Source organism: Clupea harengus, chromosome 8, assembly GCF_900700415.2.
Source record: "Clupea harengus chromosome 8, Ch_v2.0.2, whole genome shotgun sequence".
NCBI lineage: Eukaryota > Metazoa > Chordata > Actinopteri > Clupeiformes > Clupeidae > Clupea > Clupea harengus.
Genome location: NC_045159.1, coordinates 28935198 through 28963078, shown reverse-complemented (window position 1 = coordinate 28963078; position 27881 = coordinate 28935198). Strand labels below are relative to the sequence as shown.

Here is a 27881-nt window from a genome sequence, read left to right as displayed (position 1 = left end):
TGTGGGGGGCTGAGATGAAAGACAGGTGGGTTGAAGTGTCTAGAAGTGCACATGATGGTGATATGAAAATGAAAGACACATGTACACAAACACAGAATACACACACCTGTACACTGCAAGCAAAGCAATTTATTTACTTGATGATTATTTGAAGCCGGTACTACCACCATCCCATTCTGTGTTTAGGGCAGTGGGATTTTGCTTTTGAGCTTAAAATTGAAGGATTTCTTGTTAGCTTCTCCAGTTTCACACACTCTGGACAGCACACACTGATGGAGATATAGTATGGCAGCTGCCATCATTCGTGAGCAGTGGATCTAAGAAAAAAAGGTTGATTTTAATACAATATGTCATTTTGAAATCCTTCCTATCTCCATTGGGCTGCAGTAGGCACTGTCGAACAGTAATGCAATACAAAACTGATACCATAATTACCATAATTACCATACCATGATTATGACTTGAATTTTTTTATGTATAGATAATTATGTACAGTATATATCATTAATTTCAAGGGATTCAAGATTTTCATTGTAGCAGAAATATTATAGTGGTGACTGTACCTGCAAAATTCATTTCCACACAATGCTCCTTTCCACCATGGTTATCAGGCTGACCAGTAGACCAGTTAGTGTAGTCAAACCTGGACCCATCACTCCAAAACCACACACCCTCCTGACATAAAGAGACAAAATGTCAACCTAAACAGATACCTGCTTGTGAACAGAATATTGCTTTAAACTGAGCAGGCATTGGTATGTGTCGTAATATTGTGTTGCCGTTGTAGTATTCAACATGCCCATGTTGGGAAAGAAAGATGACTATGATGAATACATTGCAGCTGTCATACCTTAACAGCATCATATCCTCCGATCCAAGTACGAGGAGTGCCGCCAGTGTGTTCGCGGATCAGTTCCTGGATGAAACGGTACTCATCTGTGCTGTGCACCGAGGCCAGGTTCCCTCCTATCGCCAAACAGTGACGCTGCAAGAACAGGTTTCTGTTAAGTTTTGTTGATGACATGATAAACAACAGGTGGACAAAATATCAGAAACACCCCTGAAGATATACAAGTCACATCAGTCTTCTGATTAATAATCAATTCCTGTGGTAGTGAAAGGGTGGATACAAGTTAATGACAAACCAAATGTTTTTCATGTAATAGAAATAGGACACACCTCAGATTCGGCCCAAGATCTTGCTTTGGGGACAAACTTGAAACAGCGGGTACCATTACGAATCCAGAACTGAGGGCAAGTGTCTGTGAGCATTTTTGGATTCAGATGTCAGAGCAATGAATACAGATACACAGCAAAACACAAGTTATTTAAAAATGCTGTCTTTTACTTCTCCTGAATTTTTTTAAATCTTTGATCAACCAATGTGTAGGGTTACAAGAAAAGACCGCTTAAAGAAAATACCATTTAAAATATATTTCAAACAGAGAAGTCTGTGGCACCAAAGAAAAAATACTTACGAAGACAGTGCACTTCAGCCTTCTGCTCTAAGCCCTCTGTACCTCCAAAACCAAATGTTAGATGTAGATTTAAATAATCTATAAAATGCCATATATTTGTGTTTATTTGTAACTTATGAGGCTGCCTACCTGTGTATTCTGCTCCACAGCAGATAAGGAGAGCAGAGAGAAGAAGAAAGCTGGCTTTGTTGATCATGTTGCTGGCCAAAGCAAGAGACAATATTAAATACATTGCATAAAGGAAGAATACAATTACAGAAATACATTCATTGAAATGTGTGATACATTGCTCACATAGAAAAACATTTGTCAAAAAATACTGACAGGTTTAAAGATGGTAAAATGTCAAATAAAGATAGACAGCAGTTATCCCAAAGTCTTTTCATAGGTTCTTCTTTACTTGAAATGTCCAACCTTAAGAGAAAAGGTATATTGGATTTGTCTAATATACGTTATCTATGTGCTATACTGCCTTTTATTTTGATCAATTCTGAACCTAACTTCCACAGGTGTACGAACGGAGGTTCTATGTGTTTGTTTGGATGATGTTTGTCCTTTTTGTAACGTTGTTTTAATGTTTTGCAACTGCTTCAGAAAAACGTCCACTTTTCTGCGTATCGTATAGCATAGTCATTGTGAGATTTCTAACTATGACCATAAGTCTACTCTAGTCTTGAATAGCCAACAGACATATCTGAGAAAGGCCCATTTACTTTTTAACTTTCTAAAAAACTAAGAACTTGCAGCAGTCTATATATATAGATTCAGGGTTCAAAGGTGTCAGCCTGCCACCCCCCTTCCAAAAACTAGTTGGTGAAGGACACTGCACACTCATACAGTTTGTTTGCCATGTTTGTTTGACATACTGTACATACAGGCACCTGGACTGTACTCTGTCAGTCAGCCTAAGTCATGTGACTTTATCATCCTGGTCAGGAACATGTTGTTTTTGCAGTATTGTACGCTGGGTTGAACATGTGTGACATGACGTCATCTCCTTCACCCTGCAGGCTGCCCAACCTGGGGCTGACCTGCTACCTGAACGCCACACTGCAGTGTCTGCTCCACTGGCAGCCTCTCTGCACTCAGCTGCTGCTGCAGGAGGTGTGAGGATGGAGCCAAAGGCACTGCTGCTCAGGTAGGAAAGGAACACCTCTCTCTCTCTCTCTCTCTCTTTCTCTCTCTGTCTGTCTCTCTCTCTCTCACACACACACACACACACACACACACACACACACATTTGGTTTTATGTTGTTTTCAGGTGCACAATACAATTTTGATTGCAATATCTAGAGGAAGATTTTCTTGTATTAATTTCTAGGCTCCCACCTGTAGCAGGTGCTGATGTTGCTCTTTGTGACACATAACAATCGCTTATTAATAAGAATGGAATATAGATTAGCTAAAATAAGCGGGGTGTCTGTTGGCCCCCGACCTGGTACAAATACGAAAAAGTGGGCCACGGAGTAGAAAAGGTTAACAACCCATGACATAGAGGATCATAACATCAAATTACACTTTTTTCATGTTGCCGAGTTCAGATTGTAACTCTAACATTAAGCCTACTAGAAAGTTTCCTTCTGTTTTATAAGGCGAAATTAGGTCTATATGTGAAAATATTAACTGTCCAAATATATGGTCTATCATGGAAAAGTCAGCGATCGCCCTCACAGTAACAGAGGGCTGTGCAGTCTAAGGCAGCCTTTTTGCAATTGCACTTCTTAACACAGCCCTTCTTACATTTGCAGGAGACAAGTTCATAGCTGGACTGCCCTGCATCTGGTAGGCATGTCCAGAATGGTTCATAATGACCCTCAGATGTCTTTGACCCGCCCCGTTTACAGGGTGAAGGTAGCTCTGGTGTAGATACCAGCATCTGACCCCACACATGGCCTCCCTGGTAGACGGCCCGCTTAGCATGCTCCTTTAGGGCAGGCTTTGTTGGGGGGATTGACTGCACATTGTGCCGTTTCACAAATCATTTCCTTCTAGCATGGTCTATTTCTGTGGATGTGCTGGTTCGGTCATAGAGCAGGATGATAAACCTTTCTATTGCGGCCATTACCTCCTGTGGAATGTCATGTGGGGCGGAACATGGCTCTAACAGGGCATTTGTAAGCTCTGGAAAGAAAGCCCACACAGCCCATGCAATCTTTTCCCATGCCCAGCAGCCAGTCAATGCATGAAACACAGGAAGAGCAGGAAGAAACACAAGTTCTGCAAGTCTGCTTAGGGCTGGGAAGGTTTGGTCATGCTTTTGCCACCAAAGAATTGGATCCTTATCTCGGGGAAAAGATATCCAACTTCTGTATAAATTCTCAGGGCAGGGCAGGGCAGACACTCAATTAATCAATCAATCAATCAATAAACAGTGTGCAGTTTGTGCAGAAGTGGATCCTTATCTCAGGGAACGTGTTTTTCCTCAGCAAAGTTTGATACTTTGTCACAGCCAGTCAATGCATGAAACACAGGAAGAGCACGTGCCTTATCAGGCCCAAGTCCACCTGAGATTTCATGGGCTGCTAGGTATCAAAGCTTTGTCCAGTGCCAAATGCCAACCAAAGCTCATCGGCTGGCTTTAGACCTTGAGCTGCTGCCAAAATCACAACATCGGTATCAACAGTTCGGATCATAATTCTCTGGTGACCATGTTGTACTGCATGAGCCACATGTAATAACATACGAGTATCAGCTTCCTTGTGTGCATGGAGAAATTGAGCACAGATCAGCTAGGGGTGGTTTGCTGAGGACTGCTACATCATCTGTGACAACAAGCTCTTTATCCTCCAGCACAACATCAAGCCATCTGAGCAGAGCATCTGAGAGGAAGGTGAACAACTCAGTCTTATTGCTGTCTACTCTGAGAACATCTTTAGAAAGTTTCTGACTAGTCAGTGAAATGACTCGGGGGCCACACCCTTTCGATAGGGAGGAGGGAGAGAGCTGTCCACAGTTTCGAAGTTGGCATTAGCACATTGACTGTTTCCATGTAAAAGGCTGTCAAAGGAACTTAATGAAAAGGGTCTCCCTTAGTCTTACGATTTACCTTCTTGACCTGTTAATCTATTTTTATCTTTAAAAAAAAAAAAAAGACAAAAAAGTACATATAACTCTACCCCTTCATAGAGGCATTCAGAAAATGACTCTTACGAAGGAGGTAAAATAGTCATTTTTCAGTAAAGGACAACAAGTTTTGAAAAGATTGAAGTCTATATTTTACAGTGCATTAGCAAAAATATAGCACATATCTGTGTCTATGGTATCTTCCTATCAAGTACAGTCTCATATCAACAGCAACCTACCATTTCGAACTGGTGTTAGCACGTTAACTATTTATGTAGAACAGGGTATCACTAGGGGGGAAAAGATTAAAAGTGTTTTTCTTAATTTTAGATATGGAATTGAATCTAAATTGAATGTAAATTGTATCTATTTACTTGTAAGCCTAATTAAAGCATATGACAAATATGAACACAAGGTTTGTTGCAACAGTCAAGTCATATCTCTCTTTTAACTTGGAGGTGACACCAACATGTCACTTGATAGCTGTAAGTAAATGGTCTTGATTTGTGAGAACAAAAAAAGATTCTGGGCTAAGGGCCGTTATATGGTACTCCGTACTTCACGATTTCGGACACATGGGAAGGGCCAACACATAGATGGAACGCCCTGGAACGCCCTCTCCGTCGTCTCCGTCGTCTCCGGGGCCCTCGGAGAGCTCTCCCGTGCACCGTTGAAATTCCTGTCGGTCCGTCATGCCGTGCTGTACAGCGACGGATACCCCTTGGCCGTGATTGGTCCGTTACGACATAATTTCCAAAGGACATCATTTCCGGAATCTCACATTTCTGGACCTTGCGTTTCCTGTTTCATTCCCTATATATCACAATACCGCCATGTTTAAAATCCACAAAAAAACTTAAGAAGATGGAGATCACGAACATAGATATATATATATATATATGTCTATGATCACGAACATCAAAGAGCGCATTGCGAAAGCGGTCCGGAAATATCCTCACCTCTATAACACATCGCTAAAAGATTACAAAGATGCGCGAATGACTGCCAATTCTGCAGCGGTAGAGCTGGACACTAAAGACTGCGACTGTTTCCTGTTTCATTCCCTATATATCACAATACCGCCATATTTAAAACCCACATGAGCGCCAGCATCTGACAGAGTAGGTGCCAGAGCCTGGCAGGAGCAGACAGCAATTAAAATATTTTGTCCAAACAACCTTTGGACATAATTATTCATATCATATCATGGGACATATCCAACAGCCTCATTAGAATCTGCATCGACTATGATGCCATCTGACAGAAATATCTCCATACAGTTAATTTCTTTTAAACTTGCTTTATGATGCATTTGCCGCCTGTTATCACGTTGTGACAGCTAGGATACAAACAAATTCCTGCAACAGGAAGAAGGCTGTTATCCTAAATGTGAAGTTATTTTATTCTCAAAAAACGCCCGACAGCAAGTAAAATATTTAGTCGCTCACACAAACAAGCCCTGTTAAACTCACAAGCGCGCACAAGAGGGAGATAAGCATATTGAAATAAAATTATTCACATTGCAAGATCGGAATGAAATGGCCTACACATTACACACGCTAGGCATCTGTATATGCCTAAATAAAACTCACGTTATATGCTACACCAGAAGAGGCACGAATAAAACAAGTCTTACCATTGAAGATCATTGAAATGTAGGCTAAGTACACGGCCACATTCGTTATAAAACTATCTACATAGTCCAACCATCGAGGTTTAATCCATGTTGTTGTGGAGAAAGAAGACGGCATCAATCATATTTCATTAAAGCTTCACACTTCTTACATTGGACATATCAAACAGCCTCATTAGAATCCGCATGACTATGAAGTCTTCCGACAGAAATATCTCCATACAGTACATTTCCCCTCATTAAGTGTCATTTTAAACTCTCCAGATGACAGTTTCTTTTTTTTTTTAAAACGTTAAGTGCACAAAGTGATTTAATTTACTCTCAAAAACGAACTTCTGCATTATATGAAGCAAACATGTTCCAGTGTTGGGAAAGTTCACTTTCTACATGAACTAGTTCAGTTCATAGTTCACAAATTTTAGAATGAACTAGTTCAGTTCATAGTTTATAATTCAAAATTTAGAACTAAGTTCACAGCTCCAAAAAATGGAGTTCTTTTTTTCAATATGCTGCGAGTTATAATTTTTCTGCAATACCGCTCTCGGCCTCTACGCAACTCGGCGCACACACATTGTATTTGCTTAAAACACACAGAAAACACAGCTGTCACGCGGCTATTACCGGACCAATACCTTTCAAACTCGGTGATATTATTCACAACTCATTTGTCCTTCATTCTATCAAATATGATTAAACAGCATATGGTATTGCACCCGTGAGGCAAGGGAGTAGAGTTTTGTTCAGTTATCTCTCTAGACTGATTACTGACCAACCTTCCACCTTTGAATAATGTAACTTATAAACACTTCGTTTTAAAGCGCTGTGGCCGTCCTTAAAATATGTGTCAATAAACGAACTTCTCCATCATGTGAAGCAGACAAGTTGACTTTACTATTTATTAAGATGTTTTAAATATGGAATGCTTTATTGCGCAGGCCGCAGTCTCTCAATTTGCCAAGATGCTGATTATGGATTATCCGTGTGCTCTGCCCTGCTATTGTTTCTAACAATACGATATTTCTTTGTTTGAGTGTGGTTGTTTAGTGTGATGGGGGTATATTATCGTTACTGTCTATAAAGGAAGACATTGCAACAGGAAAATCTCCTGCTGATCTCCATTTGCCCCCACCTGTCACGTCTCTGCGACCCACCAGTTGGGCTCTCCCCACACTTCGAGAAACGCTGTGGTAGGGGGAAATTGACAGGGTGGTTGCAATAATAATAAAAAAAATATTATTATTTTAGTAATTGATACACATGAAGTTTAGTTTAAGGCAAAGGGTAGTGATGGATAAAGTTTTCTATAAAAAACAAGTGAAGTCTTTCATTCTCACTTTCCACTCTAAAACTATGAACTGAACTGAACTATAAACTGGTTCAGAATTTAAATGGTGAACTATGAACGTGAACTATTCATGTTTACTTGTTTGAACTGAACTTTGAACTGGTTCATGAGAGGTGTGAACTTGTACAACACTGTCAGCTTGTCGGTCTTGACGTTCAGATGCTGTGCCTAAACTAGCTATAGGCTACCATCATCTCGTCACATGATAAAATAGAGACTTGACATTGGACCACAACATACATATTACCCAGCAATCATCATTGCAAATCTGAATATGACAAAAATACCAAAGAAAATAAGAACCTATTAATTTCAGGGAATCGTTTTTTCATAGTTTTAATAGTGTAGCCTATATAAGATAAGCATATCATTTTGTTATAGAGTGCTACTATTTTCCCCACAAATAATACCTACCATGATAGAGATTAGTTTGCCCTTTCAGGTGTTTATATAGCATTAGACACACTCTTGAATATAATATCATGTGACTACACCTGCTGCACTTATCGTCTGATTAGTGACAGCTGGTGGGAGGGTCACACGTGTGGTGAGAGGTGGGAGATAAACAACGACGATTTCTAACTTACAAAGACGCAACAAAGCAAAGTGTTTTCGACTAAAAACCGCTTCTCCACCTACTGTTCTGGTGGTGAATTGTTTTCAGCACCCCCAGCCTTCGGAGAACCATAAAGGCAACAGAAATGCTAATTAATCCGTCCTATCCGGCGGCACGCCCATCCGTAACGGAGTCCGAGTACCATACTGGCACCTTAATGCTACATCTCAAAAGAAGGCTGACAAAAAAGTGTCATGCGATCAAATGCAAATCAATTCATAACTGTTATAAAATGCAGTTTTAACTCCAAATACTCAGCTTTTTCCCTCCTAGCATGACAGGCCAAACGTAGATGCAATAGTTTCCATACTTATGCAGCTGTGTCTGAAAACCAAATATATATCCCGTGTGTGTGTGTGTGTGTGTGTCATCATTATGTTGGTGTAATGATTTTGAATGACACTAATATACATCCCGTGTATATGGAAATCATCCAAATCATATGCAATATACGTAACTTTATTGCTATTACAAATTCCATGCTAATCATGGCTACCATCTTGAATTTTAAATGTTTTTTAAGTATAAAATTCCAAAAACTCTTGCACCGGCGGCCATCTTGAAAAATGGCTGCTATGACCGCCATATTGAAAATTCATGATGGCCCGATATTTAAAAATGTTTGGACTGTCTTTGGCCATATGTGTACACTATGTGTACCAATTTCATGCTTTTATCACAAAATGCACAATTGTTCAGGTTATCTGCCCCACTATTAGTAATTATTTAAAGAATAATTAATTAATTAAAAAATTCTGTATACACACTGGCCACACGGTCCTGTTAGTCTTCTAATGCTCTCACCCTATAATATGTCATATACATCTTCTCCTCAGACTGCTACTCTTCCCACTGTTCTCTTCAATTTTACACAAAATGTCTTTAGGAGAATTTTGCAGGATCGAGTACAATGGAACTAAGATCTTATTTTTGGCAAGAACAACATTTTCATACCTTATTTTGGCCAAGTTGTTTTGATGTTCTGCCGATTCTTGGTCCCCCAACCCCTGCTGTCCTGGGAATTTTCGTCCTTTTTCCTATCCTGTTCGTGACAGCCAGATATGTTGTGGATAATTTATTCAATTAATTATAAAATAAAGTCTCTTTAAGAATATTCTGAGTTCAGAGATTCGTTGAGTAGTAATGCCCTTATTGGAGATCAACAAAGGGAGGCTGTCCATGGAAAGTCTGATACAAGGAAGTATCAGAGTTATTATAGTCTTATCTCCCCAATAGTTTACCTCCCATTTGTTTATGTCACATTCAGTATGGCCTATCATTACAGGACAGCATCCCCTTTGGCAAAGTATGACATGATGAACAAAATTCGCATTATTTCTAAGACAATACCCATTTCATTTAGTCCGGCATCTGGTATAATAATGAATGACATGGACAGTGGTGTTTATGATCGGGATCACACAGTCAAACAGAGAAATGGAGGGGTTTGTGTCCTCCAGAGGGTAGTTACCTACAACCCACAGAGACCAGAATTCTCTTGTTTCTGAAATCCATGTTAAGACTAATCTATTAGGCTGTAGGACTGAGACCACTGTACCACTCAGACTGAGACCATTCAAATGAACCCAAACATGACAAAGAAATCATCTTCTAATGCAATATCACACTTTGTGCTATTAAATCCATTTCCCTGCCCTTAGTTTAACCCTTGCATGGAAAAGCACAGGGAGAAAACCAGACAGGTGATGAAGATAAGAACACCAGCATAGGGTGTGGGAAAGTCAACCAAATGGAACTATGCAGTTGTAGAATGTTCCCATAATCGAACAACAACTGACCCACACCTAATGAGTAATTGCATCTGTGTTTTTACAATTCAAAGATTCCCGTCCTGCTTTACATGTGTGTTAGAGGACATGGCTAAACCACAATAAAATGATTTTTTGCTAGACATAAAATATAACCAAATGCTATCGAAGGTATGCCAATGAAATCTTTGCTTTTGTTTACAGAGGAGAGTTATCGTGGGATATTAATCTAGCCAGAGATATCTTTAAAAACAACCATCATTGGCCTGCTGCCACAAACCTTATCTGAGAAGGAAATGTTAAATGAGCCCTGGATGTTTCCTTCTAGGCTTTAGGTGAGTATAACCTCCATGTAATACATATGTATTATTGTTTTTCTACTGTTGTTGTTCATAAAAGGAGAAGGGAGAAAACATGTATGAGATTAAGTTTGTAAAAGTGTTTCGAAATAGAAAAAAAGTCAATATTTAATTTGACAAACAACATCAGTTTTAACACATAGTTTACTGCTAACATGCATTTGTTCACAATGAATTCAAAGAAACAAAAATTATTTCATTGAAGGTGGGCCTGTCTTGTTGACTGGGCCTATTGGTGCAAATGACAGACCCAGCTTGCTGATTACGGTCTTGACATGTTTATTTCAGTCGCTGTGCTTTTATGCTCCAGTTTAGTGCACTCTCCAACATAAAAGCTGTGTCCAAAATATTTTTGTAGCTGTTGATAAACACAAACACAATGTTAAACGACTGTTTGCATTCATTCATGAATGAGTTTTAGTCATGTTTGGCACCTTGTTTCTGTTTACCAGGTTTATGACCAATATAATTAAACCTTTAAATATAGAATTATAATTTAAAAGTGAACAAAACTACAATCTCTGATCTGTAATATTGTGATATTTTTTTTTAAAGTGTTAGCCTATGTCTTTCCTATGGACTGTCTGTAATGTCCTCCGATGGGATAAATATTGGGGAAAGAACAGGAAGAGAAGATTCTAATCAACAAGAGGGTTAAACTGGACTCTCCCAATATACAGTGGGGAAAATAAGTATTTGAACCCCTGCCGATTTCGCAAGTTTGGCCACTTGCAAAGAAATGTGTGATCTATAATTGTAATGGTAGGTGTATTTTAACAGTGAGAAATAGAATATCAACAAACAAATCCAGAAAACTGCATTTTATAACATTTATGACTTTATTTGTATTTGATGCAGAAAATAAGTATTTGAACCCCTAGCAAAACATGACTTAGTACTTGGTGGAATAACCCTTGTTGGCAAGCACAGACGTCAGACTTTTATTGTCGTTGGTCACCAGGTTTACACACATCTCAGGAGGGATTTTGGTCCACTCCTCTTTGCAGATCCTCTCCAAATCCTTAAGGTTGCGTTTTCAATGGGAGGGAATGAGGGAATGAGGTTCAAGCCCAATATTCCACATTACATGGCCTCATACATAGTCCCCTCGATGCAGTGGAGTCGTCCTGTACCCTTGGCAGAGAAACAGCCCCAAAGCATAGTGTTTCCACCTCCATGCTTGACGGTGGGGATGGTGTCATATTCAGCATTCTTCCCCCTCCAAACGCGGCAAGTCGAGTTGATGCCAAAGAGCTTGATTTTGGTCTCATCTGACCACATCCTGTCTCCCAATCCTCCTTAGAATCATTCAAGTGTTCATTGGCAAACTTCAGACGGCCCTGTACATGTGCTTCCTTGAGCAGGGGGACCTTGCGAGTTCTGCAGTATTTCAAACCATTACGGCGTAGTGTGTTGCCAATGGTTTTCTTGGTGACTGTGGTCCCAGCTGCCTTGAGATCATTCACAAGCTCCCCCTGTGTAGTTCCCGGGGTTATTCTGCACCTTTCGGATGATCACCGATACCGCACGAAGGGATATCTTGCATGGAGCCCCAGACCTAGAGCGATGGACAGTTGTTTGGTGTTGCTTCCATTTACGAATAATCGCACCAATAGTTGTCTGCTTCTCACTAAGCTGCTTGCCGATGGTTTTGTAACCCATTCCAGCCTTGTGCAGGTCTACAATCTTATCTCTGACGTCCTTGGTCAACTCTTTGGTCTTGCCCATGGTGGTGAGGTTGAAGGTGTGAAGTATGATTCTTTGGACAGGTTTCTTTTATACACGTCACCAGTTGAGATCAGGTGTACCTTGTTAGGCCTAATGAGGACTAATCTGTGTGCTTCTTGGGCACATAACTGGTCATTGGGAGCCAGAATTCTTGCTGTTTGCTTGGGGGTTCAAATACTTATGTTCGGCATCAAATACAAATAAAGTCATAAATGTTATAAAATGCAGTTTTCTGGATTTGTTTGTTGATATTCTATTTCTCACTGTTAAAGTACACCTACCATTACAATTATAGATCACACATTTCGTTTGCAAGTGGCCAAACTTGTGAAATCGGCAGGGGTTCAAATACTTATTTTCCCCAGTGTATATGCACTCTTCTGACCTTATAACTAGGTAACCCATAATGAAGTGGTTGTGGTAGTGGTGGTCCATTCTGTTCTCTGTATCCAGCCTTTTGAGCTCCATCAGAGGCTACCATTAGGTTTACAAAACTAAACGTACCACATAGCAGTGTGTAATATGACCACTGCATAAAGTGAGAGAATGAGCAAGAATTAAGTGAGACAGGGAACTAAAAACGGTATTGGAAAAGAATAATATATATTTATATATATACACAAAGAATGAACAAAAGCTATTGTTGCAATGTTGAGAAATGTTTCTTTAAAACTCAAACTGTGTGTAAATCTCGAAAAGGAAGCTCCACTAGTGAGAGCAAGAGCTGGGAGCACGGTCTCGCAGGCCAGTGAGGGGCTATCAGCAACAAGTGGTGGCCGCAATCACTCATGCAGCACAGCGTCCTCCACAGCAGGGGAGGGAAGGCATACAGGACTGTGTCCAGCCAGTCGTGGGCCATGGCATCCTGACCCAGCGAGCCCGACTTGTCCGACAGAGAAGGCCACTTGGGGCAGTGCGCTGTTCGACTGTTGGCAAAACTAGTCGATCCAGATGAACCAGCCTGGCTCTTTTGCGTTGTGATCAGGGTAACTACACTCCATTCAACATGCACAATTTTACTAACACAACACTCACTGGCACCCAGAGAAACCTGTATGTGGTTGTGTTGTGTCTTTGGTGAGGGTGACTTTCTGCTTGCAGAAAAACAAGGTTGAGCTTGGGTGTCCATTTGTCTCTTCTTCAAGCCTTACAACAAAGCAGGAGTGTTCTGTGTGACACATATAGTAAGACTTGTGAAGAGTCAATCACCTTAGTTCTCCTTAATATTTTGCATCATGCTTTACACAAAAACACTTGCAATTCGCATTATTTCTAAGACAATACCCATTTCATTTAGTCCGGCATCTGGTATAATAATGAATGACATGGACAGTGGTGTTTACGATCGGGATCACACAGTCAAACAGAGAAATGGAGGGGTTTGTGTCCTCCAGAGGGTAGTTACCTACTATCCACAGAGACCAGAATTCTCTTGTTTCTGAAATCCATGTTAAGACTAATCTATTAGGCTCTAGGACTGAGACCACTGTACCACTCAGACTGAGACCATTCAAATGAACCCAAACATGACAAAGAAATCATCTTCTTCATGCAATATCACACTTTGTGCTCTTAAATCCATTTCCCTGCCCTTAGTTCAACCCTTGCATGGAAAAGCACAGGGAGAACCAGAGACAGGTGATGGAGATAAGAACACCAGCATAGGGTGTGGGAAAGTCAACCAAATGGAACTATGCAGTTGTAGAATGTTCCCATAATCGAACAACAACTGACCCACACTTAATGAGTAATTGCAACTAGAAGGCCATCTGTGTTTTTACAATTCAAAGATTCCCGTCCTGCTTTACATGTGTGTTAGAGGACATGGCTAAACCACAATAAAATGATTTTTTTGCTAGACATAAAATATAACCAAATGCTATCGAAGGTATGTCAATGAAATCTTTGCTTTTGTTTACAGAGGAGAGTTATCGTGGGATATTAATCTAGCCAGAGATATCTTTAAAAACAACCAGCATTGGTCTGCTGCCACAAACCTTATCTGAGAAGGAAATGTTAAATGAGCCCTGGATGTTTCCTTCTAGGCTTTAGGTGAGTATAACCTCCATGTAATACGTATTTATGATTGTTTTTCTACTGTTCATAAATATTAAGTTTGAAATAGAAAAAAAAAAATTATTTCACAAACAACATCAGTTTTAACACGTAGTATACCGCTAACATGCAGTCATGGTGCAAACGACAGACCCAGCTTGATGATTACGGTCTTGACATGTTTATTTCAGTCGCTGTGCTTTTATGCTCCAGTTTAGTGCACTCTCCAACATAAAAGCTGTGTCCAAAATCTTTTTGCAGTTGTTGATAAACAGACACACACCCACACACACAATGTCAAACGACTGTCTGCATTCATTCATGAAGGAGTTTTATTCATGTTTAGCACCTTGTTACTGTTTACAAGTTAGGACCCCACTGTGTTCTGAAACCAAGTACTGTGTTTTGAAATACAAAGTATGGCATAGCAGGACATAAAAATAGGGAGAAATATTCTCAACGATGCTTCATCATCAACAGGATATTCAAACAAATGGCACCTTGACAGACTACCCATCTGCAGCTGCGTGGTTTGACCTCAGCTCAGTGAGAATGAGGGGATGTGGGGATTGGGGGATGTGGACTGGCAAGTCACGGAATTTTACCAGTAGCAGAAAGAGAGAGGACATTGAGGCTGATGTTCAGTAGCAAATTGTATACATTTTTTTATGGGACTAGGCGATAACACCCGAATTACCTGAAACCTTTCTGCCTAGACTACCTAGTGCCCTGAGAATGTATGATGATACAAAATGTACAAGTCATACCACAAATCCCCACTTCAGCTGCAGCAGCTGATTTTAAAGATGTCAGTGTTCCCATTGATGACACAAGGCCTTGCCTCCATAAGGTCAGTGTGTGTGAATTCACCGTTGGGCTTCTGTACCACCGCACTAAACTTTACCGCCAAGACTACTTAGTATCAGCCTATAACAGGGGTCTCAAACTCAAATTACCCGGGGGCCAATGAGCGTCCAGTCTGGTCATTGGGGGGCCAGATTTTTTTTAATCTTTTGGCTTGCCTATCACAATACTGTAGATACCACTTTTGAGTTGGCAAATCTACCATGTGTGATCAGTGGTACAATGGTTAGTGTTGTTGAATAACAAGTAGCTGACCTGAGTTTCAATTCCGGGCCAATGCAAGATGCTCTTTGGATAAAGGTGTTTGTTAAAGTTGCTCTTTAGGATCAATTTGTCCCATTGATAGCCCATGACTTACATATACAGCAGTAATAGTGGGATAATGTCTTCATCGACAACTACATCTATATTTTTCCTTCATACATGCACATTTCAAAGCAAATGCTGTACTGCAAGGCTGCAAACAAACAAAACAAAGCAGAAAACTGAATAAAGTTTCAGCAAAAATCTGAATCATTTTATTTTATAAAATAAATGTATTATTCCTCGGAGCGACTTCAATGACCAGCATGCTCCATTGCGTCACACAGTTGCTCAAATACATCCTTGGCTGTGGTACGGCCTTGCATTGTTTTAACACAAAGTAATTCCTCTGTCACTTCAAACTGGTGGTTAACACCGCGGAAAAAAATTGCGACCTAAGCATTATCATTTATGTCAGTACTCTCGTCCAGAGCTACAGAATACGCACTGAAACTTTTGCCTTTGACACGCAGCTAGATTTATTTTCTGATAATGACCGCTGGACTATACTTAATCCCGTTTATTATTCGGTTACTTGTCAAAACGATAGAAGACATTCCTCCAAAATACCTATTTTGAATGATTTTGTTGCCATTTCGTGACTTCCGCTAAGAAAAAATAGTTCTTCACGCAGATAGACGCAGATCTTTAAAGTTCCAGGTGTTGCGTAGCAACGCATTACTTGCTGACTTCAGTTTCCATTACGTTAAATGACTGAACTTACTTGCGGAATGATATGAAAGACGTGAATAAGAAGCACAAAACCCGTTGCCAATGGCAGCGGTAAATGTTGAGGTGGCCCATTCAAATCAATGGAACTTTCTGCAAAATTCTGAGGAGCCGGCAGGCCGGACAAAATCGCTTGTCGGGCCGGAATTTGAGACCCCTGGCTTATAAGAAAAACAAATGTATTTCTTCACACTCCGAGGAGTTGGCTGTAAAAAAAAAATGTCAATGCATTTTGTATCACTTAAAATTATATAAATTCATATGTTTTTATTTCACTTCATCTCATGTGAGGTTGTTAAATAAATGTTACATCAGTCAAACAGGAGCAGTAGTAGAGCGTTTAGTTTGGATGAAAAATAAACGGTTGAATTAGCTGAATAATGCATTCATTGATTATTATGAAGAAGAAAACGAAGATTTCCCTTGAAAAACACTGTTTCCCCCCATTAGGAGTAAAGCTTGTGAGAGAATTACTATCCCTTACTGTGGCAATATAATGGAAAAGAAACACGATGGATAAGAATGTGAAAATTGGCACGAAACGAGGAAGAGGAAATACGTTTTCTTGGCGTTTAGAAATCAAAACAATGGTACTGGGCACCCTGTCCAATAGGGGCAAGTAGTTTCTCTCTTCCTCAAAAAAAGATGACATCCTTCTAAAAGCAAACCAACTGGATCACCAAGGCACTATATATGCTGCCCTCTGGTTAGAATTAGCTCAGTCATCATTTCGCTCTCTACAAACACCAGGACTGCAGTAACAATTTGTTTGTGTCTTAGACCACTTTTTTCAGTCAAACATGTTACAAGGTATTCTCCTGCTGACATGGCTTGCACTGTCTTCACAGCCCATCCGGTGTGAACCAGGTAAGCTTTTCAGAAGCCATAAGGATGGCTTTGATAAAGAAATGAGACTGATTGTATGAGTAAGCCAGAGTATGTTCCCATTTCTATGCTGATGTATCGTGTTTTTACATATATATATATATATATATATTACTCAACAGAAAAAGTCTTCAGTGGTCATGCTTACAATGAAGTGACTGATCAAACTATATATTTTTTCAAAATTCTAATGGTCAAGGGTCATATTTGTTTCTGATTCATACAGGGGGTGATGCCTATCCTGCTACCAATGGCAATAACGAACTAAAAAAACTTCAGGACAGGTTCAGTTTTGTTGGACGTAGCTGCAAAGAAATTAAACAGAACTACGGTACTCATGACGGTGAGCCCATTTGTTCCGACAACTTAAAGTGGCATTATGTAGGAATTGCTAATCGCTAATGAGATGCTAGCGGCTAAACCTAGCGAAACCTCTTGAAATTTGCTTACTTTGACACTATGACAAACTAGTGTGTCAACAACTTTCCTGACACAGTTAAAAATCAAGCAAGAGCAACACAAGACAAAGCAAGACGGCAAATAAGCTACTTACTAGTTCGGCAGACAGTAGTAACCGGGCGGCTTCAGGCAAACCTACATAACCCAGTAATATGCCTACGGACCCTGGTATGGCAATGGCACGGAGGCGATTCTCCATATTAAACGTCATTGAAGCGCCCCAATTTTTTTAAGCTGTTATTTTAAGGTAAAACTGCTAAACCTAACCCTAAAGTACAATTCCTACATAATGCCACTTTAAAGGACTTGTTTAACTACAGGTGAGATCTCAACAAAAAATTAATTCAATCCGTTTTTCTCATCGATCATGCATGATTTCATTTCAGATGGTCTGTATTTCCTCACCACCTCCAATGGGGTAGTGTACCAGACCTACTGTGACATGACCACGGCTGGTGGTGGATGGACACTGGTAGCCAGTGTGCATGAGAACAACCTGTACGGGAAATGCACTGCGGGGGACCGGTGGTCAAGCCAGCAGGGAAGCAATCCCAACCTCCCTGATGGAGAGGGGACATGGGCCAACATGAACACCTTTGGGACTCCGGAAGGTGCAACCTCTGATGACTACAAGGTGAAATCGTATTTACTTTCAGTACATCAAGCTTACTGAGTAACTGAGTGAGGGGAATAACAACATAATAATGTTGAGTGATGTGATGAGTGATTATGTCTAAAAAAATAATATTTTAAAATATGCATATACTGTATGTATATATACCTTGATTGGACAGAATGCTTGAAATGGAGATTGAATATGAAGTTCTCACTTCTTTTCCACAGAATCCTGGCTATTATGATATTGTAGGGGAAGATGTGTCTGTTTGGCATGTAGGTAACAACATTCCACTAAAACACTGGACCTATGGTTCCATCCTACGATACCACACAGTGACAAAGTTTCTATCACTTAATGGAGGAAACCTCAACCAGCTCTTCAAGGTACATGGAACATCAAAGATGATTCTAGACACACAATAAGTCACACACAAGTATTTAACTTAAAGTCTCTTTCATCCTGTATGACTTTTAGCGCTACCCAGTGAGGTATAATGTTGGAGCGTGCAAGACCAACAATGGACCATCTATTCCTGTGGTGTATGACTATGGAAACGCTGAGACCACAAGAAACTTCTACGGCCCAAATTCTAGAAGTATGATGATCTAAAGCATTTTGTTATAGCAAGCGATTAAAATACCCAATGACAAACTACACTTACTAATATTAATTACTACTTCTAATATTCCTCCAACAATTCCTCCAAAGTAAATATAAAATCTACGTACCCATGTAATGATAGAAGAAATACTAAAATGAACGTAGACACACTGGATTGAGTTGTTAATTTGTTTTTCTTTCACAGGGGAATTTGTTCCTGGCTTCGTCACCTTCAGAGTGATCAACAATGAGAGAGCCGCCATGGCCATGTGCTCTGGAGTCAAACCCACTGGGTGCAACACTGAACACGTAAGAATGACCACAACACAATTCCAATAATATCTGGATAATGTTAGCTTTGGTCAATAGTTTTTAAAGGTCCAGTGTGTAGGTTTTAGTGTCATCTATAAGTAGAAATGGAATATAGTATTCATAATTATGTTTTCATCACTGTATGATTACTTGTAACTACAATTCATTGGGTTTTTGTTTTTGAGTCCTTCGTATCTACAGGGAGCGACATCTTCCACGGAGTCCGCTAAGTTTTTTAAGTAGCCTAGAATGGAGAAACAAAACACTAGCTCGAGTTAAGGCTTTTTTCGTTTCATGGCATTTGACCACCGTCATAGGTACTAGCAAACGCTTGTAAAGGGAAAGGTATTCAGCTTGTTGTAATTCAGCAACCTCACCAGTAGATGCCAGTGAAAAACTACACATTGTACATTTTAAATGTACTTTCTATACCGTGAAATCCCCCCATTGGTGAAAATGAATATTCTTATCACCATGATATCAGAATATTGCATAGTGGTTTTCCAAAGAAATGTACTAAATTGTAATGTTACTATGGAGGAGTATATTTTACTTTTGTATATTTCAGTTGTGTTGATATGGGAAAGAATTATCACAGATTACTCTTTTAATCATACCAAGAGATTTAATTGGATCTGTTTTAGTCTGTAGTGTAATGTCATAGTACATGACGAGACACTACAACCCTTCATGATGTGATGTCCACATCTAGGAAAGATCCGGTAAAGTTCTGGTTCTGAAACACATTGACAGCTGATTCTACATTGCTGGCTTTTGCAGGCTGTATAACCCTTTGCATCTGTAATACACATTTGAGAGTTTTAGTCTAGTGCATGTCCAGAATGTATAACATTATCAAATGTATGCATTTCATGTCCTTCCTTTTTTCTGACAGTATTGCATTGGCGGTGGGGGACACTTCCCTGAACAAGCTCCTCGCCAGTGTGGTGACTTTGCAAGCTTTGACTGGGATGGTTATGGAAGAAATGCGGGGTGGAGTGCATCCAGAGAGATAACTGAAGCTGCTGTTCTGATCTTCTACCGCTGAGTCAAGAATGAGGGTCCACAGATGAATGGTGGCAGATGCAATATTTGGGAATCAATGTGTGCTTATACTGTGGAGACTTGTTTTGGATTTCTGCTTATCCTGAATTAAATGCAATCTCACAAAGGGTGAAAATACATACATTCTCTGTAAATATTTTCTACCTTGACCCCCTACCTTGTATTATTATTTCTTGCTGAGGTCTGCTTGAGGGTGAAGGGTTTGTCCCCTCTCCTGTTGTTCTGTATAGCTTTGGGTTGTGCATCAGCGCTTTGCCTTCCCCTGTCATTATCCTGTCATAGCATAAGCAACAACTATAATAAAATAAATCTAGATGCATGCAAAACAATATGTATGGAATCTTTTTTCTTGTTTTTCCGTTTTGTATTTCTATCATCATAATATGACCTTGTGGCTTTGAGTAAAATGTTAGGAATTTGGGACTTTACATGATCTTACATCAGTAAGGATACATATATACATATAATAAATGTTTATTTTTTTCTTTTTCTACTTCTAACACTATAATTATACTGTAGGACCCTAGGTTTCTTCCCAATAGAATTAAACGTTAGAATTGGAATTTAAAGTGAAAAGAAAACTACAATCTCTGATCTCTAACATTGTGCTATTTTTTGGTTTTCTGTAAAAAAACTAAAAAAACCTCAACTGTTTGTTATACATCTCTAAAAAATGGCATTAGCTACAAGGTTGTAGAGTTTTCAGGTTTTCCACTGACATTTTTAAAATACTGCTGAACTGGGGCTATCAGCTTTGTCCAAAGAGGAAGTGGTAACCTATGCCAGCTGGTGAAGAAAAAAAGACTATTATATATTTACATAAACATGTGTAATTTAACCCTGTGGAGACTGACACTTCCAATGTTAGCCAGAATTTTTTTTTTTTAAGTTGACCCTTTTACCAAAAATTTTATTTAATTAATTAATAAATAAATAATAAAAAGAAAGTAATTTAAATATATGATCTAATTTCATACATCAGGCCTTTATGGCAATTTATTGATCATAAAAAAATATTTTAGAGACAAAAATCTAATATTGTTCACTGCACATTTTGGAATATTTCATGAGGGTTGGTTCTTTTTTTCCTCCACCAAACAGGAACCTTTTTACAACATATTTATTTCACCTTGTGGTTCACAAATATATTTTAGGTTAATACAGCACCCCCTAGTGGTCAAATGATGCAACCTTTTTGTACCACGAAGGGATCCTGAGTCCGTATATCAAGTTTCAGGACAAAGAGTTGCTGAGATCTTTGAGTCAGAATTGCAAGACAAAGGCAATGGAGTGAACATTTAATGTGGGTTGGTTCTTTTCATTTCAATCAGGATCCTTTTTACAATGTTTTTATTTTGCCTTGTAAGGCAACATTTCCTAACCTTTCCTAACGTGCACTTCCTCTCCCTTCTTCTTCCTTTTTCTACCTCTCCTTATCCTTCCTCTAATGCTATCTCCTCTAACTAGTACTTAACTCAAACTTACAGTAGTTACATTCCTGCACTTTTTTATTTCTTATGTAAAATAGCATTTATTGTTACACACTAGGTCTCTATTGCTCGTATATTGATTGTTCTCTCCTTTGTACTTTGCTTTGGATAAAAGCGTCTGCCAAATGACTAAATGTAAATGTAGTAAAAAAAGGTTTTTGCTCATCACAGCGCTATGATCTTTCTGTCAGCATCATGAATTGCAACACAAAGACAATGGAGGGACTCACAGACAAATGACTGAAAATACTTATTTCATATTTCATACTGTAGCGAGCGACTGGCCAAGGGAGTGATCGAATGATGGACTAATTGATTGAGGTTGTGGGACTGATTGTGTACGCCTGGGAGTGAGGGGATAAGAGGAAGTGGAGTGCACACGGACGGGAGACGCACTCGGAGGGTGGGTGCCCTAGACAAGTGCCTCTCAAAAAAATTTTAATATCGTGGAAAAGTTCTTTTTTTTCCCTGTAATTTAATTAAAAAAGTGACACCTTTATATATTTTAGAATCATTACACATAAAGTGGCATGTTTCAAGGCTTTTTTGAATGATTACGGCTTACAGCCAGGGGCGGAGATCCCATTTCGTTAAGGGGGGACAATACACGGTAACATTTCAGAGAGTAATTTCTGGGGGGGACACACAAAAATTGTTGTCTGGCCCTATCGCCCTCTCTCTCTCTACCGTAATTTCCGGACTATTGAGCGCACCTGAATATAAGCCTCACGCACTACATTTTTTAAAAATAATTATTTTTAACATAAATAAGCCGCACATGTCTATAAGCCGCAGGTGCCTACCGCAACATTGAAACAAATTAACTTTACACAGGCTAAAATGAATATCAAAACTAATACAATAGTTAGTTTTGCCAGTTAGATAAGTGCACTGTTGCTTTAAGAGCGCACAGTCGCAAGAGTCAATCAGAAGCTTGAACGTTAGATTGAAGACAGACGCTAGTTTGAAACCAGTGAGCTAAAGAACTTGAAGACTGGATTTGTATTGTTGTAAACTTTTATTTTATTTTCTAAAGTGTTTTGAGTTGTGTTCTGTCTACGCTGGTAGACTGTGGTTATTTTGACATTAGTTAAGTTATTGAGAGATACTGAGAAATCGCGTGGAGCTAAGCATCCATGCGGCTGCATCCATGCTAGCATCCTAGCTCCACAAAGCCACCGTAAACACAAAGCCACCGTATACAGTCACAGGTATCATAATCCATAAATTAGCCGCATCGTTGTTTAAGCCGCGAGGTTCAAAGCGTGGGAAAAAAGTAACGGCTTATAGTCCGGAAAATACGGTATATGCTGTCCTCGGACTGCGTTTGCTACCTAGCAGGACTAGACAGCTAGATAACACTTTTCTTTGCAGAATAAAGATGATGAATTTCAAGTGAATCCACAAGTATTGTTTTGCTTGAGTTTACTGAAGTTATCAGCATGCAATTATTCATACAGGGCGTTTGATTTTGTAAAACTGTCTGAAACAGACAGAAATAAAGAGACACATACATTTCACGTCAAATAATGTGGCATAAAGGTAGCACGATACCAGGATAGCTAGCATAACTTAGCTGCTAAATACCGAATTGTCTTAGGCTATAACATTTACAAACAGAAATTCTATGTCATCTTTAAATTCTCTAAACTGCATTAAATGTACTTACACAAAATATCTACTCACAAACAAATAATGTCAAAAGTTCAAACGCAAATGAAGGCTCTTCAAGGAGGAATTCAGCTGCATGTAAATGAACGTCTTCTCCATTCTATTCCACCATGGCTATATCCACGCGCTTGAGTTTAGTGCTTGTTTATTTAATGCCATTTGCAGTGTTCGTGTAGTGCTTTTATTTATGTTAGGACATCACGATGCCTCGTAGAATCATGACTATAAATGTGAAACGCAATTGTTTATGATACACATATTCTCGTATTTATTATTATGATAATTATTTAAATCCGAGGATGTCGTAGAATTGATGTGAACGCAATCACCAACGATTTCTCACAAACGCAGCCCTTAAGCCCTAGCAGGACTTGGATGCACTCCAATCTGGCCGATTTACGACTGCTATTTAGCGTTCTTAAATTCTGTTCAAAGTTAAGAACGAATACCAGATGAGAAAACTTTCAAGAATGCCAGAATTGTCCCGGGAACTTTGTAACATGTTCTTAACTGCGTTTGAGAATGAGATCCAATGCCTGTCAACCTCTTTACATATCGTGTAGCATAGCGGCAGTGACAGGGGAGAGAGGAGGAAAAAAAGGAGTGTGTGTGTGCTTTGCCCAAAATCAGCACGCTGGTTAAGCCACTAGCTAATGATTGTTAACAAGCTCAAGTTTGAGCTTTTGGACAAAGCAGGGAAAATGTTTTCATGTTACAAGCCTGTGCTTGTTGAACAAGTGGTGTGATAAATGACTTACTGGCTTTTACTTGAAGAGAATTTACTAGTGAGGCTGGTTTCCTTACAATTTGACCGTGTACTAGGCTGATTGACTGAAACACGGAGCTGCCCCGCTCGTTGGAAATAGTAAATCTATCTCCCCTCTTAGGCTACTTAGCAACTGCCCCTGTGTATGTTTTTCATATGCCACTGACTTTGGTGTACTATTACTTCAGTAATCAACATCAGAATATAATAAATATTGAACCAACATATGCCAGTGTTATGGTCAATACTGCATCAGTATATACCAGTGTGACTGGGCCGGTGTCACTACTATAGTACACGTATGCATGAGGCAGTTCTCCACAGTAGCTTCACCTCCCATCTTGCAATTGTTACAAAACATTCATTTAATATCACTGCAACTCGTTTTTCCACTTAACGATGATCTTTAGATGACTCTGATGGTTACGTGTGTATTTTGAGCCTATAAAAAACTGAAGATGTGAGGTTATCCACACTTTGGCCATACTGGGAGACTGAGAAACACAGCGTTCTCTAGATTTTGCTCTCCTTTGTTCAACAAAATGTCTGGGATGTCAGGAGATCTGGGGGATGTCCAGGATGTGACGCCGGAAATCCAAACTATGTGCGATGAGGTGAGGTGAATGTTTCACATTATTCAACTCAACTGAATTTTATTTTTGAGTTTCTAACTGCACAGGGTTGGGATACAGCTTACACACCCCAATTATTTTAAGGCAGCAATCAACTGACATTGTCTCAGAGTGCTTTGCAGGACATTACAATTACATTATATTAAGTCTTTATTTTAGTGTGCCAGAACACTCCAAACAGTTGCAATTTTTGCTTTTTAAGCATAAGTTGGCAACTTCATGGGATGGGTTTAATGTGGCAGAATTTGCAGTAAAACCCAGGTTCCAAACAGATGTCATTTGAATTTAGCTGAAGAGTTCTCTAGTGTGAGTGTAATGGGGCATGGGGGTCCATGACATGGGCGTGCAGACAGAGAGGCCAGTGCCAAATCCTTTCCTAATGACTGAGATACATTTGTGTACTACCCCTATACTTGAATAGAACATGATTCCAGAAAGATCACAATGTAACATATGTTTTTGTAGTTTAGTTAAAAGCCTCATATTCGCAGTATTCCTACACCCTCTGCTTATGCTGGTGTGTGTTTACAAATCATGTGTGTACAGTCGTGGTTATATCTAACGGTTGTGGTTGTTTGCTTTGCCATTAGCATGTGAACAGCAGTCAGTTAAAGCACTTTAATCAGCAACAATTAAACACTTTGGACAAAAGCCTCTGCTAAATACTTTAACTTTAAGTTAAAAGCACCAACATCATAGGGCTGTGTGGGATCGTAAGCTAGTGCCTAACTCTCAACTTGTGTCACTCTCTCTCTCTCTCTCTCACACACACACTGCCTTGCCATATAATCTCTCTTTGCAACATCTGCAGGTGAAAGGCCCTTGTTTAAGAGAAAGCAGGAAAGAACTATTACATCTTCACTGCCAAGGAGTACAGGATCACGGAAACGTTTGGGGGGACAAATTACTTCATCAAGTTATCATACTTCTGTGTGTGTGTGTGAGTGTGTACATGCAGACATCATATGCATGCAGGTGTGTGTGTGTGTGTGTGTGTATGTCTGTTCAGTGAACTCATTAGTAATTAGATAACTTTTCATTCTTGTCTGTAGATGTAATTTATTACCACTCTCTGATTTTTCTCTTTTCACCTCTCTCCCTCTGTTTATCCCCCTTTGTCTCTCCTCTCTGTCATTGTCTCTATGGGTCCCTCTCTGTCCTTGTCTCTCTATGAGTCCCTCTCTGTCCTTGTCTCTCTATGAGTCCCTCTCTGTCCTTGTCTCTCTATGAGTCCCTCTCTGTCCTTGTCTCTATGGTTCCCTCTCTGTCCTTGTCTCTCCTCTCTGTCCTTGTCTCTATGGTTCCCTCTCTGTCCTTGTCTCTCCTCTCTGTCCTTGTCTCTCTATGAGTCCCTCTCTGTCCTTGTCTCTCCTCTCTGTCCTTGTCTCTCTATGGTTCCCTCTCTGTCCTTGTCTCTCTATGAGTCCCTCTCTGTCCTTGTCTCTCTATGGGCCCCTCTCTGTCCTTGTCTCTCTATGAGTCCCTCTCTGTCCTTGTCTCCATCTCCTCAGGTTCATGTAGGAGGACACGACTACATCCACATCCGTTTATTTGAGATGCTTCCCGTACATGGCAAGAAGAGGGAGCTGCACAGTATCCAAAACTGAATCTGATGAGAAACTGAATCTGATGAGATTATCTACTTTTAAAACACACACACACACAAATGAAAATGTTTTTCAAAATAAAATGAAGATGCTGAAATGTGAAAACATCATTATTTAGGTTTGTATTTGTACCATTCTGCCATTTCTTTGTTTAGAACTCTGAGGTAATCCAGTGTCATTTCATACACATTTTTATAACTGTTGTAGCCATTTCTATGTAAATAATAGTTTTGCAATAATATTATAATTGAATAATAATTGCAGATTTAGAATTTAAGATTTAAAGATATTTAGAAGAACTAAGAAGAAACTGTGTTGCATGTGTAATGTAAAAATGGAAATATTGATAGTTGACCAATGATGTTGAGAATAGTGTAATTTGATTGGTTGTTTGATTTAATATGAAAGAATAAGAAACCCCGTGAAGCAGTCAGAAGCCACTGGACCTTGAAGCAACGCAGTATTTTGACATACACTTAATGCCAGTTAATTAGCTAGAAAAAGTAATATCCTGAGTGTTTATACTGTATGATTTACGTTATTAGGTAAACAAACAAGCAGAATAATTTTGTTTTACAGACTTTTATTTCTGACATTTTGTGTCGAGTACAAAAGAACGTTGAGGTCCTAAGCTAGTGAGTCAGCTTGGCTGCACCCACATTCAAGTCAAAAGACTGAGCTAAATGAGAAGACTCAGTAAGGCAAAATACTCCTCATTGTCTACAAATTAGGCTAAGTAACAGGAAAGCTCGATAAGAAGGAAGACTGAGCATAGTGGAAAGTACTGCTCGACGCCGACGAGAAGAACTGCGCCACGCGAGGAGACTGCTCGTGAAGACACACCACGCCGAGCGAATCAACCACGCTGAGGTAACCGACTGGGCTAAGCTAGTGAAGAGGTGTTGTGCTAAACTAGTTGCTAGCGAAGCAAGAAGACCGAGACGGCCGAAAACCACATCAGAGTTCAACAATACAGTAAGAAAAGTAGAAGTACCTTCAGTGTGAGTCGTCGGCTGAATGAAGCTTTCCCTGGAACAGGTCTGATATTTTCTCTTGACTCTATTAGCCTCCTGGTGATGCTAACGCTAACCATCGTCTAAAAGTAAAATTAGATCATACCTGCCAACATTTCAGTAGCAAAATCCGGGAGATTTCACTTTACAATCACTTGTCAATCCCAAATCATACATGCGCATTATAAGCACATCCACAACACGCAACAGTTTGAAAAACATAGCCACTGACAGATACCTGCATCTCATTCATTCATTACAGATAACAAGTAGCGTAAACGAAAACTCAAACTCAGCTCCAGTGACGTGCGAGGAGGTTTGTGGCTGGTGAGGCAGTCAGATTTACAAATACATAAACCCAATAGAGTATCTTAAATCACCATTCAATTGGCAGCTTGCAAATTGACTACTGGTTGTTTTTCATATCAGCATTCTTTACACAGGTATAGGTAAGATACATACAGTTGGCAGCTGCAAGTTTGTGATGAACTTGTGTCAATGTGTGAATATGCACTCGTGAATATGAACTCTTTCATACGAAGTTGCACAAGCACCCTGAGGGTTTCTACCTTTTCCCATTATAAAGTTAAATAATTAGTTAAATCGAGGAGACTAACATCAGCTAGATAACCAGCTATCATTTCATGCAAATTGAACTCTTCCAATTAAATCAATTAAGGTTATTAAGTTTCCTTGGCTAGCTAATTAGCTAGCATAGCGACTGGATAACCATAGCAACTTTAGCTGCAATTTAAGTTTAATTTCTCAAAATCAGCTCACCAATAAAAAGCAGTATTGGGTTCAAAGTGATCACAACCAC

At 39.5% G+C, this 27881-nt stretch overlaps 2 protein-coding genes across 5 annotated transcripts; one reads left to right on the top strand and one right to left on the bottom strand.

The window, feature by feature from the left end:
• Window positions 1-121: 121 nt before the first annotated feature.
• LOC105909363 (ladderlectin-like) lies at window positions 122-27190 on the bottom strand. Of its 4 annotated transcripts, none has more exons than XM_042708607.1 (7): window positions 27043-27190; window positions 1608-1678; window positions 1479-1520; window positions 1180-1262; window positions 851-985; window positions 564-675; window positions 122-317 (listed from the first exon to the last, which is right to left on the bottom strand). In XM_042708607.1, the coding sequence occupies exons 2-7, from the start codon at window positions 1672-1674 to the stop codon at window positions 247-249; spliced, it is 510 nt and encodes a 169-aa protein (XP_042564541.1). In that variant the 5' UTR covers window positions 1675-1678; window positions 27043-27190; the 3' UTR covers window positions 122-246. The 4 variants fall into 4 exon arrangements, with proteins under 4 accessions (XP_042564541.1, XP_042564543.1, XP_042564542.1 ...); XM_042708609.1 differs by having other exon boundaries at window positions 1479-1514; XM_042708608.1 differs by lacking the exon at window positions 27043-27190 and adding an exon at window positions 9090-9285.
• On the top strand, window positions 16642-20023 carry LOC105902072 (intelectin-like). The gene is made up of 7 exons (XM_012829601.3): window positions 16642-16809; window positions 17054-17170; window positions 17673-17920; window positions 18130-18288; window positions 18380-18500; window positions 18711-18814; window positions 19713-20023. Exons 1-7 carry the CDS (start codon window positions 16743-16745, stop codon window positions 19863-19865), a joined length of 969 nt encoding a protein of 322 aa, XP_012685055.2. The 5' UTR covers window positions 16642-16742; the 3' UTR covers window positions 19866-20023.
• Window positions 27191-27881: the final 691 nt, after the last annotated feature.